The sequence below is a fragment of the Orbicella franksi genome, chromosome 4 (genome assembly GCF_964199315.1).
Source record: "Orbicella franksi chromosome 4, jaOrbFran1.1, whole genome shotgun sequence".
In the NCBI taxonomy this organism is placed as follows: Eukaryota; Metazoa; Cnidaria; class Anthozoa; order Scleractinia; family Merulinidae; genus Orbicella; species Orbicella franksi.
In genome coordinates this window covers 29869353-29889287 of record NC_138148.1, presented here as the reverse complement: position 1 = coordinate 29889287, position 19935 = coordinate 29869353, and the positions used below count along the sequence as shown (strand labels likewise).

General features: G+C 36.8%; 1 protein-coding gene across 5 annotated transcripts in view; it reads left to right on the top strand.

Annotated features, from left to right (window-relative positions):
• Window positions 1-19935, top strand: part of LOC145483850 (polycystin-1-like protein 2) — a 38850-nt gene continuing 18915 nt past the window's right edge. Inside the window, exons 1-5 of one of the 5 annotated variants that reach the window (XM_081462401.1) lie at window positions 1-124; window positions 6689-6818; window positions 13779-13897; window positions 15034-15106; window positions 16812-17114. In XM_081462401.1, the coding sequence (XP_081318527.1) occupies window positions 17024-17114 (91 nt within the window). In that variant the 5' untranslated portion in view covers window positions 1-124; window positions 6689-6818; window positions 13779-13897; window positions 15034-15106; window positions 16812-17023. Of the gene's footprint in view, window positions 125-2037; window positions 2330-5445; window positions 5754-6688; window positions 6819-12243; window positions 13898-15033; window positions 15107-16811; window positions 17115-19935 lie in introns of those variants that run through there. The other 4 variants (XM_081462400.1, XM_081462398.1, XM_081462399.1 and 1 more) reach the window with 4 other exon arrangements.

Sequence of the window (19935 nt, the reverse complement as noted above, 5' to 3'; positions counted from 1 at the left end):
AGTTGGCGATGTACATCGGACATACTTAGTGTAAACAGAAAACAACTTTACTGCTTTATATGCGACGAGTGGCGAGAGAAACACGTTAAATCGGCTTTTGGACCTGCCTTTTACAGCAAACAAGGTAAGAACATTTCGAAATTGTCGGTTCCGTGTCTATTTCAACTTAATATAGGTCAAGACACGTGGCGCATGCTAAAATATATGTCTAACCCGTAAATTGAAATTTGACGACGGAAGGTCAAATATTTCAATTTTTAACGTATTTTGAAAAGCTCTCGCGTCGCTCACAATCATTTGCCCAAAGAAATTGTGACAGGAATCTGTAGACCATCCTTCTACGATTCAACCACCAGAAGCTTAATCCATTTGAAGGTTTCGCACATGGTGAAAATTAATTATATTTAGGAAGTACTTTTAAGTGAATGAATACATGTCTTCGAAATTTAATTATGTTGCACCCAAAAAGATACCGCAACATTTCCCATAATCTACCCAGTACACATTTGAAAATTGCACAAAACTATTTGAGTGTTTAAAGACTGAAGAATAATTTGGTTTTGCATGCGAGGCTCTCGAACTTGTCTAATAATGGTGCGTCAAATGACGATTTTAACGGAATTTGGTAATTTGCCTATTTCTTTGAAATAAAAGGACATTTTGCCAAAAAACTACCCAGTAGTTTTTGTCATGCCCTAGCCTATCTACCATAAAAATTTGAGCGAAATCGAATGCGATGGCGCAATTTTTTTTTTTTTTAAAATAGCAAAATTGTCCTATATTATAGGAAAAAGCCCCAATACTAGAAAAAGCGCGCGCTTACGATCTCCGTCCCCGATTAAGGCTCCTGTCATAACCTAACAAATAAAACATTGTATTAAATTGTGACCCTCAACTGGATTTCAGTAACTTTGGCGATAATACGCGCACGATACGTTTGCACGGTAAAACAAAAGAGAAACGATTTAACACGTAACAACCGTGCCACGATGTTTCCTCATCAACATGTTCTTTTCATTTTGTTGTACGACGACATTACCAGTGAAATTTTGTTGCATGGGTAGCTGGAGAATAACATATCTATCAACCTGGAATCGCAGGCAGCAAAAATGGCGTGGTTTCAAGGTGCACGACCTGATAACGTGAGAGTCGAAAGTTGTTGTTTCCCTAGGAAGTTAGTTTTGTTCGTCCTAGGGAGTTAGTGAGTTTTGACCCACGTTACGTTACACGTTCTCCTCCAATCGGAAAACGTATTTTAGTTGGGAGGTATAACAATTATTTTTAAGCACCTATGATCAACTCTGGCGATAAAAAAGCATTCCAAGAGTGCGTTTTGCAATTTCCACGACGGCGAACTATGGAACAACGCCTAAATACCTCGTTACACAGTTGTATAGAATATCGACAGATCGACACGAAACTGGAATTAAATGCAAATTTCGCTTCTGCCTTTCGACAGTTTTATCGTCAAATCTTATCGCGGAGAAATTCAAGCTGTTCCACGTAAAAAAGTAAGGACTGCGTATGAGACAAAACCTTTTCGTACCGTGTCAAGAAAAAGTAAGCTTTTCCGTTTCAGACAGATACAAATAGGTCAAAACATAACCAAGTTAAACGGAACACGGCAACTCAGTTTTGTTTTACTTATTAAATATGCTCAGATCGACATTCTTGACACGTAAATGGTTTTATGTCAAAACCACGCGAACGTATCGTGAATGGAGAGTCAAAATTTCATCCGCTGTCCCTCGAGACGTGTCAAAAGGAGAATTTTACTTTTTTACTTTATTAACGTTCAGGGCCGGGTTGTTGAAAGCCCGATTAAGCTAACCCAGGATTAGCCAGAATTTTGATTTGAGTTTTGTAACTTTTCGGTGAGGTTTTCTGTTCATGCTGTTTGTCCTTCAGCTTTGAGCTTGACTAAGCTCAAAGTACACAAAATGTAAGCAGTAAAAAACATTTTTAAGCAAGAAAAATTAATACTTCGGTTAACTTTTACTCCTGGGTTAGCGTTAACCGGGTTTCGAACAACCCGGCCCAGAACAAAAAAAATAAAGATCGATTAAAATCTACCATTCCAATAACGTAACACTAGAACCTAGTGATATTCGATGTACCATGTTGTTTGTTCAGCTGAAAAGAAATAGAAGCACATGTTTATCGTATCAAATGTCCCGATACTGGATAGCGGGTCTGGATAAGGGTGACGATATCAGTTATTAACCTGAATTTTCGACGATATCAGTCCAAAAACGCGTCTTTTCTGAGCTACGTACCAGTCCCCATGTCGACACTCTGGGTAAAGTGAACAAAAAAAGCGGTAAAAGAGGTGAGGAGCTTGGTTTTCTTAAACTTCGCTTTAATGTCAAATCTATGCTGATTCTGTCTTTGTCCAAAGGATCCGAAAACGGACTACTAGGTCGTGGAGGGCCCGTAGTAGAAAGACTTACTTACATTTTTTGCTGCGAGTCTTCGTTTGTAGTCAGTTTCAAACGCCCCTAATCTTATTCATCCCTTGTTCCTATTTGGTTTTGTCGTTTCAAAATTGTTTTGTCTCAAATTTGTATACCGAGAATTGCCGATCGCATAGAAGTTTCGAGAAACATTTCGTCAGAAACGAGAAATGACGAGAAACATTACGTCAGAAACACAAAACGACTGTGTGTAGTCCTAAATCACCCCTAATCTTATCCAATTCTTGTTCCTATTTGGATTATCGCTTCCAACTTGTTTTGTCTCTATTTTGCATACCGAGAATTGCCGATCGCATAGAACTTTCGAGAAACATTACGTCAGAAACAAGAAACGACGAGAAACTTTACGTCTAAAACAAGAAACCACTCTATGGAAAGAAAATTCTCTTTAAATTCATCCTACAACGAAACATGACCGTAACAATCTACCTCGATGTATTGTTTGTTCAAAATTAGAGTTTTCTTTCGTGAATTGACTTAGTCTGTTTTAAGCTCCTTGGACAACAAGTGTAATATTAAAATTTGATCCAGATTGATTTTTTTTGGACCCTTCTGTTGTAAAACCTTGCTTTGAAACACCAAATATTTTTAAAACCAAAACTGGTTTTTGCATTTGTGTTGACTCTTGTTTTTCCCCGTCGGGAAAGGATTGGATTGGTCAACTGTTAAGTAATTGAAACTAATCGTGCGTGTCAACGACGTGACTCCCATTGTTAACTTTGACTTGAATACGTCGGAGAGACTTCAAATAATTCGACGTTATCATGAATAGTGTACGAGCGCAAAACAAAATTTGCGCGGACGTGCACCAGTTCCAACTTGAATGTGGACGTTTTTGTTTGCTCCTTGGAAGTTTTCAGGGCTTCATTTATCGGCCTATCGATCAAACAAGCTGCCTTTATCGCAGCAACTCGCTCTTTGATATCCACAACTCACGAGTTAAAAAGGAAGGAGGTGGTAAAAGGAGTTAAATATTACCCTTGCTGTTGTTTTATCGTCAATTGCTAAATTCCAAATTTTGATTGGTTAGGGTTAGGTATTTTTCGTTAACGTGACTATCCGTCCCCCGAGTCGAGCATTGGGTTCACTAAAATATTTCTGATTCTCGACAGCAAGAAGCTTTTCGTGACTCATTTACCGCGGTTTTAATTTCATTTTCAGCCCGCGATTAAGAGTATGGGCTTCCTATGTGTATTCCTTGCTATTTTTAACCGAAGGTACCTTTTAACGTTAATCAAACGATAATTGCTCTTGTAGCGCCGAATGAATACGGCAAAATTTTCAAGTGATGAAAGCAATCATAATTGAGGTGCGAAAAAATAACACCAACGAAGGTGATGTTAGTAATTACAAAGCGTCTATTAAAAGCCGGTTGCTTGGAAAAGCTTTCAATCTGGCGAAAAAATACCAGATGTCGACAGAATACGTTGAACCCAATGCCAGTTTATTTTTCCACAGTTGATTCAGAGCATCAAAAATGAAGGAAGTGCGAATCAATTTACAACTTCAGATTTAGTTTCAGGACAGTGTGATCGTGATTTACTTTCTCTACAGCCAGTCGATCATCGTATAATATTTTTAATCGAAGAAAACGTCAAGAGACGGTAATAGCTCACTAATAAGGTAGAAAAACAACGGAGGGGAACTGAATAACGAGCCAAATTAAAGGAAGAAGAAAGGCTGTAATGTGGGAGCATTGCGCAAGATTGCAAACGACAGATCTTAAGGCAGCGAGTTTAGGTTCATAACCAATGACGAAGCAATGCAACTGAGAAGATCACTTCCATTGTCAAAACATTTCGGCTGTGGTTGTCGTGGCCACTTCGTGATCTTTTAGCTTAACAAAACCAGAACAGAGATCTGTTCGCGGAGAAGTAAGCTATTTTTAATTTTAATCATCCGTTCCTGAAAGCTTTTGAACGTTTGAGACAAAGAAGGTCCATTCATGTAGCTTCATAGTCAAAATGTCTAGAGGCGTCCTCCGGACAAATGGCTCGATTAACCTCCCGGAGAGAGCTCTGCCCTGAGTGAAGACACCACAGATGATAACATCCAGCTTTAAGTTTTTTCAGAAAGAAAAATTCAACAAACTTCCATGCCATGTAAATAATCCGAGACAACTGCTTGTAGGGTTATAATCTTATTGAATATTAATTATCGGCATGGCTTAGTAATTTTACTCCGCAATCTTTGTGTGCGTCAAGCTTCGGGTAACACTTCATATTTATCTTTTAAAATAAAGACAGAAATTCAGAAATAATTCTTCCCACTCCAAGTTTCCGCATTTGTATGAATTTGCATGCAAAATAACTCATTAAAACTTATCGACTCCAAGATGTTTTGTTACAAAAAGATCAGAATTCGAAAGGAAAACCTTAATGGACGGAGGTCAGCACTTTCATTTATTCCATTCTGAAGCAGCAACCATCAGCGCGCCACAAAAAAGCAGAAACTTTAAATCTGTCAGCGCTGAAAACGAGATCAGCTTTTGAGATAATTAAATGGAAATCGTTGAGAAATTCTGAAGCTCAAAGCAAACTTGTGGGAGGGGAAGTGTGCAACGTCGAAAGACTGTGAGAAACATAGAGTTGTCAATCCAAAAAAATATATTTTTCTTCTACAAGTACCGTGTACGGGAAAAAAAAACTACTAAAAGTAATTGATAGCTGTTCCACGCCTTTGCTATTTTGAAACTGAGGAATCCCACGTAATTCACCATGTGATTGAAAAAGGGTTGTCAACTTAGTCCACTGAAACACAATTTTCCGTGATCTCGGTCAGTTGCTTCGAGTCTAACAATTAGTCTAGCCAAGCCAGCCAATTTTGAAAATCATTTTGTCAAAAACCCTGATTACCGGTTCTGTATCTAGGCTGATGTCATAATTCTTACTATACATCAACGGATCTCTTTCTTTGACGCCGTGTATTCGTAAAAATTAGATTTACAGGTGTCAGTCAACAGGCAGGTGTGGGCAATACGTTAAGCTGTAATCCCTTTCATGAGATATGAACATGTTTCGGAAATGAAAAATGGAAATTTGAAAAAGAATATCCAGTAGAAGAGATGGAAGTTTATTTCGGAAATTGCGACTCAAAAGTTCCGGCTGCGGATTGGATGATTTGACGTGTATGCAGGCACGTGAAGTCCGACAAGTATTATTTTTAGCACGATATAAAACTCCAGGTACTGCCAGCAATATTTTATAACCTGAGTGTTTATTAGCCCATTTTGATGGAGCAAAAGTGAGAACATCCAAAGCCTTGGCACTGGAAGAAAAGGTTTGTGTTAATTATTGGAATAATTGTCATTGGTTAAGTCAATTCCATCGATACCTACTTAACAAAAGCGAAGTTTGCAAATACGATAAGTATTGTTGCACGTATTCCATTTGAGCATTCGTTTTATGGTAAAAGAGCCTCGAACGCATTTAATTTTCTATGCAATAAATACAATGAGTTACACTTCATTTCAAAAGCACGTCACATTTCATGCTGTGAATCAAACTTTAACAAGTTCCTAGCTGAAGATATTAAAATTCGCTTTGAATTTTAAAGAATGTTTATAACATCCCTAATTTGGGAAAATGTTCATAACTCCGAACGACAATGTTACCGATTCCTTCGTCATACTGAAGATTTCGTCTCATAATTCATGGTTACAGAACGCCAGATATGTATGCTTTCCAACTAATTATTTTCTTCTTCCTTTGCTTAATAACGTTTTTGTTCTTGGATTTGAAAACATTTCAGAGAAGTATTTATTTTTATTCTTAGCTTGACCAGATGCTGATTATTCTTTTAGCACGACGACTATGGAGTGATGCGAACTGCACGAACGCAATATTCGACTGAAAATTTGAATACCGATCGAAATTTATATAATGTAAGCACACTTTTAGAGGAGAAAAATTTTTAGCAGAACGTTCAAGGTAGCACATTTTCTACGCCTTTGTAGCAAATCGTGAAAACGATGAATTGCTTCTTCTCTTTTTGCGATTACGCTGCTAGAAATAAAGTTCTATGAACTTTTATCTCAACAAGACGTTTGTAAAGCTATTCACGGAAATTGGCTGTATTTCGATCAGCGTGTGTTTGTCGGAAGATGTGTTGCGGTTTCTTGGTATAAATAGAGGCTTTATTTATTTGCTTGTAGTGTGTACTTATTACATTGTAGTTAAAATCAGTATGTCTCTATCTTGTGTTTGTCTCGACAGAATATATGAGTCAAAGCTTCTTTTCAAACGGTGAAAATCTCAATATTATGAAGTTACTCGTTGGTGGACAGCATGCTACAAGGGACGTTCGTGACTGAATTTCATTAGCGAGTGCTCTGCTTGAAGAACGGTGAGTGGTTTGCAATCTTTAAAATAAGCTTACCTCTAACACATGGAATTTAATTTCTTGGCTAATGGGAAAATATCAACCTTATCTTGTAAAAGTCAGTTTAATCGTCATTTTATTCACTGCATGAAACGAGTCTAATGTTAATGATGTAAATTTGAGACCCAGGATGAGCATTTTCCGAAGCGGCAAAAGTGATATTTAAGCAATTCATTTATTTGCGGCTTGCAGCTTTTACAATCTACGCAACAGTCTGTAGTCGTCAAAGACGATTTGCCCGAACTACTTCTGGCACTTTCGCTCGGCAACAATCATTTGAAAGCGCAACATCTTTGGTAAATTATCGTATTTCCGGAGTAATCTCCGACAATGCATTTAAAAATATTGAAAACATACTTGGCTTAACATCGAGAAACCATAAACAATTGAAATGGTTTGCATTTCTTTTTATTTTTGTGACCTATTTTTGTGACCTAAGCTAGTGAGGGACCTTCTCATAAAAAACGGATTAGCGCTAATCCTTTGGGTGTTTTTTGGATGGGTTCTCATCGGATACTCACGAAAAAAATGTGTATAAAAAATTGTTAAGTGTTCATGGTCGTCACTGTAAGTGTTGTTGTACTTTATGTTAATGGTCCAAGGAAACTGAACATTGTTCATCTTAACCACTTGACATAAAAATGGACACGAAGTGTCCATTTCCAATGTATAAACTAATCTGATTCATTTTTTTTTCAAAAGAGAACTTGTTAAGTATCTCAGTGGAAGTCCTATGGTTAAAATCAAAATTATCCTTTTGTTTAAACAAATTTCAAGGAAACTGGGCATTGTTCATCTTCACCACTTAACATAAAATCAACATGAAATGTCCATTTCCGTTGCATGAGCTCATTTCATTTATTGAGTTTTTTTAGAAAAAGAAGTTGTTAACTATCTCAGCTGAGGTCCTTTTGTAAAATCAAATCAAAACTATCCTTTTGTTTGTACGAATGTCTTGTAACTCGAATTGCGAAGATTTAATTTGTTAATCGGGATTTTTGTTTTAATAAACTGTTCATGAAATAGGGCTGTGCGTTTATGGTTTTTTCTTCACGTGCTATTTCAGACTCCAGATTCTGATTTTATAAAATCAGGTTTTTTATTTCTTTTTTAATTTTTTTTCTTACAAATGGCACGATTCAAGCAGTTAAGACGTCTGACTCTGTCCTTCTTTCAATTTTTTTTTTTCTAAAGAAGTACAGTTCGTGACCAGAACAAAAGAGTCCCGAACGTTTGGATAAGGTCAACAAACTACTGTCCCTCACATTTGATTTCTCGAAACGTAGCAATCTAAAATCTTTTTGAAGATTCAGTATGAGCATAAATCCGGGACTAACATACATTACGGGGTCTGCAGAGGGATTGAAGCTTCGCCGGTAGCCGAAGCTTTCCACCATTTCCCCGTGTAGCATGGAGCGACAAGCAGCCCAAAACTAGGAAATACTGTCGAACCTTCACTAACGGCCACCTCTTCAGTTGTTGACTGGATCGAACAAACATACAGGCTTGTATTGTTTCACAACTTTTGAAAATATCACTCAGTGAAGCAGCTAATGACATTTCAAGCAAATTTTAAATATTTCACGCGATGTTGTTATTTTATATAGCAATGAAACTACAAATCATTATGATATAACAGTTTCTAGTTCTATGCTTTACTTAATATAGCAAACACTAAAGACCGTGTTTGAAAACATTTCCTAACGCCGACAGCAGAGTTAAAAATACGACGACTGGAGGTCCAGACTGGAGTATAATTGACGAACTTAGAGGCGTTTGTGTGTCTCTCCAGCCGGGAGTATACACCTAAAACAGGAGATCATTAGGTAGCCTAAAAATGTATATATACCCGAACCTCTCGACAATGGCCACCATGGGGACAGAGGGAAGGGGCCGTTGTGGTGAGGAGGCCGTTACGGGGAGGTAGGGATGTAATATAACACCGGTTCTTTTCGTTAGGTTCAACATTTTTAATATTTAAAAATTGATTATGGTAGTTTACAAATAAGTAACACAATCAAAATATATCTGTCCAATAAAACAGGAACCAAACAGAAACAGGAGTGGTATGGATCAAGTTTGGTGACCTTTTACAATACATAGTGCATACACGTACACCGTTCGTCATTTGCATACATCGTTCGTCAGTCTTTAATCAACTGGCTATTTCGGCACTGAATGTATGGACCATCCGCCAGGAAAAAAGGGGCCGTTTTAGGGAGGTGGCCGTTAGTGGTGGTTCGATTGTATTTCCTAGTTTTGGACTATTATTCCATCTAGAAGGAGATGAAGCAACAGCGCTTGTTGCTTGTCATGCTACATGAGGAAATGGCGGTAAGCTTCGGGTACTAGCCGGTGAACCATCGACTTCTGCTATCCCTCTGCAAACCCCATAATATATATTAGTCCCGGATTTATGTTTATACGGAATCTTCGGAAAGATTTTAGATTGCTACGTTTCGAGAAATCAAATGTGAGGGACAGCACTTTGTTAACCTTACCCAAACGTTCGAGACTCTTGTGATATACACTTGTGACATGGACATTGACTGTAGTAAAGGGCGCATCGAGGGTCGGATCATAACTTGCGGGACAACACAATCCCTTCTCAAGCTCACTTCTTTAGAAAACAAACTAATAACAGAAGACAGTCAAAAGTTTTAACCGCTTGAATAATGTCATTTGTAAAAAATCTTTAAACTTACAAAAATTTGTACTAATGAGCATTATTCAAATATTTGAAAGCTCTACATGTATCATGAAAGGTGAAACTTTCAGAAACCATTAATTTCAACTGCTGCACGGAAACTGGAGCTTATTTTGATTTTTTACGGTTTCTGTGAGGCAGAAGATCTGCTTTAGCTTATAGCAACGAGACAAGAAACGGTTCGCAGAAAAAGTCAAAAAATAAGATTTTACATTATTCAATAAGACTCTTACTTTTACTGTCCTTAGCCCCTTCCTTGTTTCTGTAGTTTCTTCTTGTGGTTATTCAGTGCAATTATTTTAATTTGTTACTTTTTCCATTACTACCTCTTCTCATATTTTCGTTTTAATTCATTCTCATGTTTTTGTTTTCGTAGCAATCAGTGTAAAACATCAGTTAAATGCATTTTACCCTGATAGCAAATGAATTGGGAACTGGCTAGATAAGTACACATCAATCAAAACCTTTTTTTGTTCTGTGAGAGAAAATTTAACTTTTTAAATTACATTCGATACCTGAATGTAATATTAATCTCCGAAGTAAATTACCTAATACGACTAAACCTTTATCAAATAAAACTTGAATTTTAAATCAGCTTAAGGGTGTTAGAATTGACCTTTTTGTTTAGCACTGAAACACTGCCATGCCTTGTTTTACAATTTAACACAAACCGCCAAAGTATCATTTATTATTAAGAAGGGACAACCATTTTGCAAATTAACGACAACCCGCGGCCGTCCCACGAGAATCTTGACGTGTTTCTTATCTTTGGACTTGTCATGTTTGGAAGACAAGCCTCCTTGAACCAAGCTGGAAACTTATTTTTCATTATTTGTCCATTAATACCCACCAAACGTAACATGAGAACGAAACTCAATTAGAAAAAAAACAAAAAACAAAAAACAATGTAATGGAAAACGTATAAGTATGGTTACACTATGAACATTTCTCTTGCAAGCCATGCGTATTAAGTTATTTCATAACATTTTTATCGTATAGTACTTGTCACAAATAAATCCGTACTACCGTTCTTTAATAAAATATTGGATCTGTGGTAATTTTTACTATACAAGTATTAAATCCTACAATGGGCATTTTCACTAAAACCCAAAACACGAAACGATGTTTTAAATTCCAAGTTACACTAACAAAAATAATTCGTTTCAAGTGTTTGTAACGTTTCGCTCAGCTAGCGTCGTGTGGAAATGAGGAACAGAATTGCGCTTGAAAGTCGCATTTATTGTAAGTTATTTTCAAATTTAGTCTTAATAGGTTTGCCCTATTTATTTTTGAGACATCTGTACGTAGAGGTCAACCGTGGGAAAGAGGAAGGGTGATTGCTCAAAGTCCATGCATGTTTTTCTTTCTTCTTAAATTCGTGTTAGACCCATGTATACCACTGGGCGGAGAAAGAAAATTTGATTGGCAAAGTGTTCGGCTCAAGAACACTACAAAATAGAAAAACAAAATGGAAACATCTTGGCACTTTCTCGAGAGTTGCGTAAGAATAAGAGGGGACCACTTAATACAATTAATTTTCAGTTGTCGACAAGCGCCATTTTTTTGGGACTTTCCTGAAATCCATTTCCATGTGATATATCTCCTTTTACTCATTGTAATCCACTATTCGAGCTTCAAATAAGTTGTGGGTCATGGCAGTGTATTGGCGGTCTGTTTCGCAATTCTACAAATTGTCTGCCCAGGAGTCATGGAAAATTTACGCGTATTTTTCGCGTTTCTCTTCGGGAAGTTACACATGTGTTTTTCATAAACTGCACCCGGGAGCAACTTCAGACCAGTAGCAAAATCAAATCCAGATATTTTGTTTTAAGTTTTGACAGAGTGGTTTTTCAATAGTTGATAATTTTGCAATAAGTCTTTGCTTTTCTTTTTTTTTTTGGTAAAACATGTAGTTTTAATTAAGTTACGCATCGAAAACTATAAACAATCTAAAACCTAACTAACTTTATTATTACGTGGTTCCTACGGCTTTGATGTCAAAATAACAGAGGATAAATATTTTTTTACTTTATTTATTTTATTTACATCTTTTTTTATCTTTTAGTTATTTCTTTGTTATTTATTTATTTAGATGTTTTTTTGTTATTATTTGTTCCTCTTTTAATTCATCTACAGTCCTTTAAAACGTCGAGAAATCCCGTTTTTGTCACATGAAGTCATCGTCGGGGTTTTTAGAGTAATTCAGTTGTAAATATACTTTAAGGTACTTTAATTTTCTTTAATTTTCGGGAATTTTGTACAAAAAATAGATTTTACATGACGGGCCAGTTGATGCTTCAAATTCAGCGGTCACACAAGCAGGTTATAAGAAGAAACGAACTGATCACCAAGAGGACATTGTCTTAATAGCGGTCTTCAACTGAGTATCGTAAACCAAAACCAAAGTAACACTCTGGCCAATCACAAAGGACGCAGCCATTCCATGGAAACAGTCAAAACTCCGACCAAATTCATGCGGCTAACGCGAAGCGCGGGAAAACGCGTGCTAGCGTGTCACGATTGGTTTTGGTTTTGCTTATAACTGAATGAGAAAGTGGCGCGTGTTTTTAATTAACCGATCGCGTAACGTAGAAATGTAAAACCAAAGCAAATGCGAATTTCTTTCGATTCTCGAGTGAAAAATTGCATGATCTATAGAGAAACAATTAGAAATATCCCCGCCATTGTATAATGTGTGAAACACACCTGTAAAGGGATTTGAATTTTAATAACGAGGGCTTAATGGTTAAGCTGGAATGCAGAAGTAGTTGAAGTAGTTTGTCGCAGTTATCGCACGCGCAAACCAAAAAAACATAAAGAAAAGGGAAAAACGAACAACCAAACAAACAAACAAATAAGCAATGAAGTTAAGAAACCTGCCTTCAAGGAAATGAAAAGAAACGTATTTTCACCTGTTTTGCGCAATAAGACCTGGCAATTTCACGAAGACAAAATACAGATGAATAGCACCAACAGATCTCAATGTAAGTGTTTATAGGGGAAAAGGGAAATAGACCTTTGGCAGGTGAAAGGTCCAGAATAAAGGCTTAATGATGAAATCGTCACTGTTTATCCTTTGAAATTTGTCGATAGTTAAGAAAAATGGGCCAATTATGTTTTCTTTGGTGGTTTAGACTACTAAGCAATGTACACATATGGCTGATTATTTTTTCTTTTTCATGGCCGGTTAATTCGATACCCATTAGCTAGCAAAGCGAAACGGAAACTTATTTAATTGAATTGAATTTGGCGATTGTTTATTGTCTAAAAAAAATCTTTTTAATGTTTTTCATGTAATTTGTCTTCTTCCGACATCCGCAGGAGTAATTCTAAGAGTGTTAATAGCTTGCTGAATTTTACATTCGGAAGTTAAACATTTCCAGTTAAAAATTTGGATTATTCGACACAGAGAGTTTCCTTTTCTTGCTCTTTTGTTACTTAAGGCCCGGTTCATACGTCGCATTTCTGCCGTGTCGAATTCAATTCAACGATTTAAATTCGACAGAAATTCGTCAGAAATTCGTCAGAAATTCGACGTCTGAATCGGCTGCCGCATTTCTGCCGCACGTTTGACTGGTCTTGTCGCATTATCCGACAGAAATGCGACACCGATTCAGACGTCGAATTTCTGCCGTGTCGAATCTAATGCATACGTTATGTTAATGTATTGAGCATGCGTAAATGTGTTCCCGCCAAAGAAAAAGAAGAAACTTGGCCATTCTCGACCCAGTGCAACCTGAACATATTGCAGCACATATTACTCCGTTGTCAGCCTTCTCCCTCTCGTTCCATTGGCGCACAATTTGTAGCAAAATTAAAGTCCTTCGTCGCTCAGTATTTTCGTCCGCCATATTGAATACTCTACGTTTAAAACATTTTCCGCTGGCCGACATACCCGACAGTATAAATTCTGAATTAAGTGCGACACAAGTGCGACGTATGAATCCACAGTCGCATTTCTGCCGCACTTAATTGAATTGAATTCGACATGGCAGAAATGCGACGTATAAACTGGGCCTGGGCCTGAAGTTTCTGTTTTCTCAACAGACACTAATCCTTGGTAATGCTTTGTTTAAATAGGTGGTTGTGTTAATTGTTCTGTGCGGGTTTCTGGCGCCTATCACAAGCAATGATTTAATTTCCTGTCTTTACAGTAACTATCGAATGGTCCGAAAATTTAAAAATCTCTCTTTATCATCTTTGATGTGTTTTTGCAGAATTTGGAAATCCTTCCTTCATGGTGGAAAAATTCAGTTCGTTTTGAGAATAGATCTTCGCTGTGATCGGCTTTAGAACGCTGCCAGCTCTCCTAATGAGCGGAATAATATAGCAAACGGTAAGCGATTTTAAATCGTTTAGATACATTTAAGTCAAGGTACATGTATCTATAGATATCTACAAGATAACGGAGATATGAACCTCCTCGAGGCATAAAGAAGGATAGACTTAAGTTTTACGCGATAATCAGGGACATATGAAGTTTATTCCATCGTATATATACATAAAATATCTTTCGTCTTGTTGGCAATGCAATAAGGCAATACTGATCAATTTTTAGTTGAATACGTTTTCCATCTGAGTAGAGAATTTACTCAAACGAAATCAATAATTATTGTTACGTCCTTTCCGTCTTAAAATGTTAACCAAATGAAATTTTCTTCGGTAAATGGGAAGAGGTAATCAACGACAAAAGTTTGCGTAGCGTGTTGTGCAACTGAACGAATTTAGCAACACGGAAACAGAGAGTTACAATTCTCACTGCAGTTTCTGCGAACAGCCGAAATCGCACTGGCAAATGGATGCGAGTCAGTTTTTGCCCCGTTAGTTTATGAGGGTGATCGGACACGTTTTTCTCAACAATATCAACACGTTACTTAGAGACAGGTGGCGAGGAACGCAATAAGTGACCAATTATCTAATTCCCTGAAATAATTATATTTAAATTACATTTTGCTGCTTCTTGAATCGAGCAACAAAATTTCAAATTTTGTTTAAGCAACGAACATTTTGCCATAAATTGAATAAATATCGGAGCAGATTCATTCAAGTTGAATTAATTTAACATGACCTGATTATATATATCTAGCTGAACCGTTCTGATATATAGATTTCTTGTTATCATTTATGGTGCGTTAGCATTTTTCTGATGAAATAGAATTCGACAATTGTCAGGAAGAGAAAATAACTTTCTACTAGTTTCTGAACTGTTTGCTAACGGAAGATTAAATTAAGAAAATAAAGTTTTCAAAACAAATTAGTTTTCAAGTAGTTAACGTATACAGAGAACACGCCAGAAACGTATGCTCGGTGGTTTCATCATTGAATTCAAGACTAAAATAACCCTGAAGGCTGGTTCGGTGATCACTATTTAGCATCTGTTCCTTTGAACCAGGTGTGGGGTAAGCATGTTTTACTTCTTACATAAATTTTAAGCACGCAGTCAAATGCCGTGTAATTATGACCCATTTCCAGGTGAAAATCAAACTTGGTTGAGTAAACAGCTGGAATAACTCCACTGAGCGGACGAATTCGACACGTATATCTGGTATGTATAGAACATATGGATCTAATTCGGTTTCAGAGAAAGATATATGTGGGATAACTCTCTCTAGAACATAGGACTCTCTGCAATCAGGGGGAGATCGTCGCTGTATCCAGGGCCTCTACAACTCCACTGAGATGCGAGGTGCGAGATGTTGACATAATGATCACGCCATCAAAGTTGAAATTGCATTATTCTGATAGTGGAAATAAACGTGCAATTTCCAGTTCGTTTTTGTAGCAGAGTTTTTTCAAAGAAGTAGGAAGTATTTTCTTCGTGGTTCTTTTGAGGTCTAGAAGCATAAGTGAAAGTTTGGGAGAATTTGAAAAGCTTGTAGAAGAACGAAGATGTCACAGGCCAGTGTTTCAACAGCGCTTCTTTCTCCCTCAAACTTATGCTCGCGTTTCAGCAATACGATGGAAACACCTAAAATGCTCTCACCTAAAGTGTTTTCTTGAATAAGTGACAGGAAATCGCACGGATGGTTGTTAATGATAAGGATAGGCCAACCGTGTTCAATTTCTTGGAATAAATCAAGAGTCTGACCACGAGAGCGATTTTAAAATCAAAATTCGCTACATTTGTCTTCTATTTCGACAACTTCAGCAGAAAAAAAGTAGAATTCATATTGCTTTGCGAATGACAGGAATTGAGTGGGATGTCTGTGGGGGAGGACATAAATAAGGATATATTTTTATTACGCTATGTTTTATAATTATTCTGTTGATAAGAATAAAGAAAGGCACAGAATTTTGAGCTGGGGCATTGAAGCTGCTAGTTGGATCAGCCTGGTCTAATTGATTTGTTCTTAGTGTACAGTGTAGGGAGACTAGTTTTAGTGCAGTGCACGCTCTTAGACCGAGAAGAGCTGGCCCTGAAGTGTCTGTGACCTAAAAAATGCAGTTGATCTTCTTCTCTTTGTACTTGTAAGGGATGTTTATAGTGCCAAGCTGCTTGATTGCAGAGCCACCTTATGCTGAAAGGACGGCTTAATTCTTTTCCAGTGCTTCTGCGGTTAACTTGACATAACTGAGCAAACGCTTTTTTTAAAAGCTTAAAAGCTCCATTTCCTCTCTTTGGCAACTATCGGCCACAATGCCAAATGTCGTTGATAGGTTCTCTGTTTATGAGGTTTTATTTCCTAGATATTTTTTATCAAGACTAGTCAGGTTACCAAGAATAAATTGCAAAATGACTGAATCAAGTATCTTAAGCGCAAAGTCTTTCAATAACAAGGCCTCTCAATTTTCACTGAGTAATAAAATACAAATAATACAACAAAGGAAACTTTTCTTAGAAGGCATGCGGGGTTTTTGAATCAAGATCTGTTTGAGCAAAATACATGAACCTAATTGCTATTTGAGAGCCTTAATAAATTCTTACAATAATCCGTGGTTGTCTTGGAGACTTGAATGCTTAGTCATAGGCCTGGTCATAGGCCTAAATCTGTCGTTAGTCTTATATATAAAAAAAAAATGTGACTTACTATAACTTGCGTCGTGATACTCCCAAGACTTGCGCATTAATCTGGGTGCTAGAAAGTTTTTTTTTTTTATTTCTCGATCCGGTATTTACTGCTTGTTATGTCTACTTTATTGGCTGTATTCTTTTATGCAGAACAAAAGCACCGCTTCGTAGTACAAAAAATTATGACCTCAAGAAAGTTTAACCGGTACTGAATATTTGCAATGTTAATTTTCTTTTTCAGGAAGATAATCGAACAAAATCGCTCGGACAGCCATCTGTTCTAAAGCGGTGAAAAGGCTCTTGCAAGTTAAGTCACGTTAGCGATCTCACTATTTGAAGCCCTAACGTACGAATATCAACGGTAATCGACACCAGCTGATTTGACACCAAGTTTTATCAGCCTTAGGACACTGGACGAATGGTTGTATCACAAGACGATCCAAAGATAAGATCATGGTCAGGAGAATGAGGCTCCATGTGGCGCTAAGGCAAATTCTCGCCCTATTCCTGATTGCTGTACGTTCAGGAAATTCAAAATGTCCAGGTAAGGAAGCGGTTTATCTTGTTACGTCCGCGCCCATTGCGGTGCGTAGTCATATGCAATGTCACTGCTGCAAATGCCATCCCGCAGCCGTTTTATTCGCTTGTTTTGTTAATTGTGAATCCACTTTGAAGGTAATCAAAATGAAGATAGTTTCCTAAGCTTCCTTTAGGAGTTGCTGTATGATCTTCACTGAGTTAAGGGCAACTGAACCTCGAAAACCATGCTTGACATTTGTTTATCCTGTGATAAGGGTAAACACATTAATGTGTTGATATTTTGTCCTCTACAAAGCTGTTCAAATGTACTTTAGGGGCTCGCTTGTAGGAAACTCAACAAAATTGATTTAACAATCGCAATTTACAAACTGAAAAGGGCCAAAAATTATAATATTTTCTGATCTTATGTTTTGAATATTTCACAAACTGAACGACATAATATTTTCCTGGAGCAATTGAATTTATGTCACACTGACTGCAGGCATGAAAAATTATAACAATTAAGTTCAAAAGAAATTTAAAAAGTCTCTTGATGACTACAAAAAAATTGACAGAACGATGTTAAGAGTTCGGGAATAATAAATGTTATGAAATTTCTGGGTTATGGCAAGTGCGGACTGATTGAATTGCTGATTTTCAGTGTCACGCAATTCAAAATAGATCAAAATAAAAAACAAAACCGGTCAATAGGTAAAGTCCAGAATCTGGGAAATGAAAGAAGGTAAGTATGCGAAGACGCTCGCCAAAATTCTGGTCACAGCAATTTTTCTTATGCGAGATATGCGGGGAAATTTTTTACCGAAATTTACAGAGATTTGTACGGAGACGTCATGCTGGTGCCCATCCGTATGGGCACCAACATGGCGGCCGGAAACCAACAGAAACATCTGTCACTGAGTTTTGCTACAAAAGCGTGAATTTATCCCTCGAGAAACACTAAAACATTAAAATAATACTTCTTCTAAGACATGAACTGTTCAGGTAACCAAGTTCCCCGAAATAAGTCACTTTTTTAACCATCATGACAGCCCTCTTGGCTGTCAAGTAAATGCCGCGTCACGCAATAGCTTAGAAATTCAAGCGTGGTGTATCACAAAACCAAGAACCCATTCGGAGCGAAAATTTGTATGAATATTAGTTTTCAGCTACTCTTATACATCATTAAAGTAAAATCTCAGGAAGATCAATAGGTTTGTAGTTTGAATTTTAGTGACGTCATGTGAAAACCAGCTATACAAATTACTGCCGAAAACAGATAGAAGTTGTCATTATGTTGATTAGACTTTCAACAATGCGCAACACTATTCACGCACAAAATTTTAATCTGTTGATTCGTTAGAGAGTGGTGTTGTGTATACTGAGGTAATAGACTAAAAGAAGATGCTTGCGAAATTTGCAATTATATTAAATATGCAAAACGTTTAGAGGGACGTTTAGAGGGAGCTTAAATAATTATTGATAACTGGATTGTGTTTCTAAAAACAGCGCCCATGATGGAAAAATTATAAAAACGCGATCACTACGCGCGCACTTGACATTCATTAGATGCAGAAGTAAAGAAAACTGAGCAGTTTGGTTTGTCTGACTTGGCAGCAAAATAAACATTAATTAAAACGCTACGTAGGAAAACCTAGCGAAGAAAAATAATTCTCGTGACTTCCTTTCCATCGTTCAAACACATCATTGCGTGATTGACAGAAATTAAGGGAAACATGCCTTCCGGCAGGGGTAAGACGTTATTGTTTACAAACCAATAAGTGTACACATGAAAAATTCGAGAGCAAAACAATACTTCAGAATTTCACTGACAGTGAAATTCAAAATAATTTCGTTTCAAATTATGGACAAATTTTGTTCCAAGTCAAAAAATTAAGGAAAAGGATTGTTACTAAAGCAACTAAATTATTTCAGTAAACATGCATGAATAACGTGCACCTTTAAACTGAAAGAAGATAACAAAAAAATTAAATTAATAATCATATTACTAATTTTAAAGATAATCATTCTCGAAGTTACAAGAATTAGTGGGAGGTCATGAGGGTGATATTCTTTTCGTATTTGCCAGAACGAACATTATTAATACCTTATTTCTCGAAACGTGTATTAGCAATACAGAAATAATGTGTTTCTTCCTGCTGAAAATAAGTCAAGAAAAAAATAAGTATTAATTTAATCACCATATTACCTATTTAAGGACTTTCATTCTCGAATTTATAAGAACTAACAGAAGTCTTAAGTCCGAATACTCGACGCATTCTTCCCAGTGGGGGCGTAGTTTATAGTTTCTAGAAACTGAATGGCTTCAAAATATATCAAAATACTTGTCTACAATACGATACTGCATTAAAACAAAAGCGCTCAAACGCACATTATTATTATTTATTATTATTATTATATTATTATTATTATTATTATTATTGTTAGTCATGAACTGACTGAAATGATGAAACCTAAATCCTTTTACGAATGGAAGAAACATATCAATAAAGGTTTATCATTATGATAGCTTGGCTTCGCCGTTAACGCATGGGGCGAATCAATCGCTACGTCAATAGTTAAGTTCCAAGGCATACATTTTCGCTTACTTTCTCTTCATAGTCGAACTTTTGACTTAAAATACTTTGCCTTAAAATGTCTACTGTTCCGTTATACTTAAGGGGGAGTACGTAGAGCCCATCTGTATGTATCTATAGCTTAGGAAGAGTAAAAGAGCCCAACTGTTAACTATTTTGTAAAATGTTTTAGGATGTTTTGTTTTTGGAATAAGTGTTTGCTTGGGTCCTTAGAGATCATATGGAAAACTTGAACAATACAAACGTGAATAA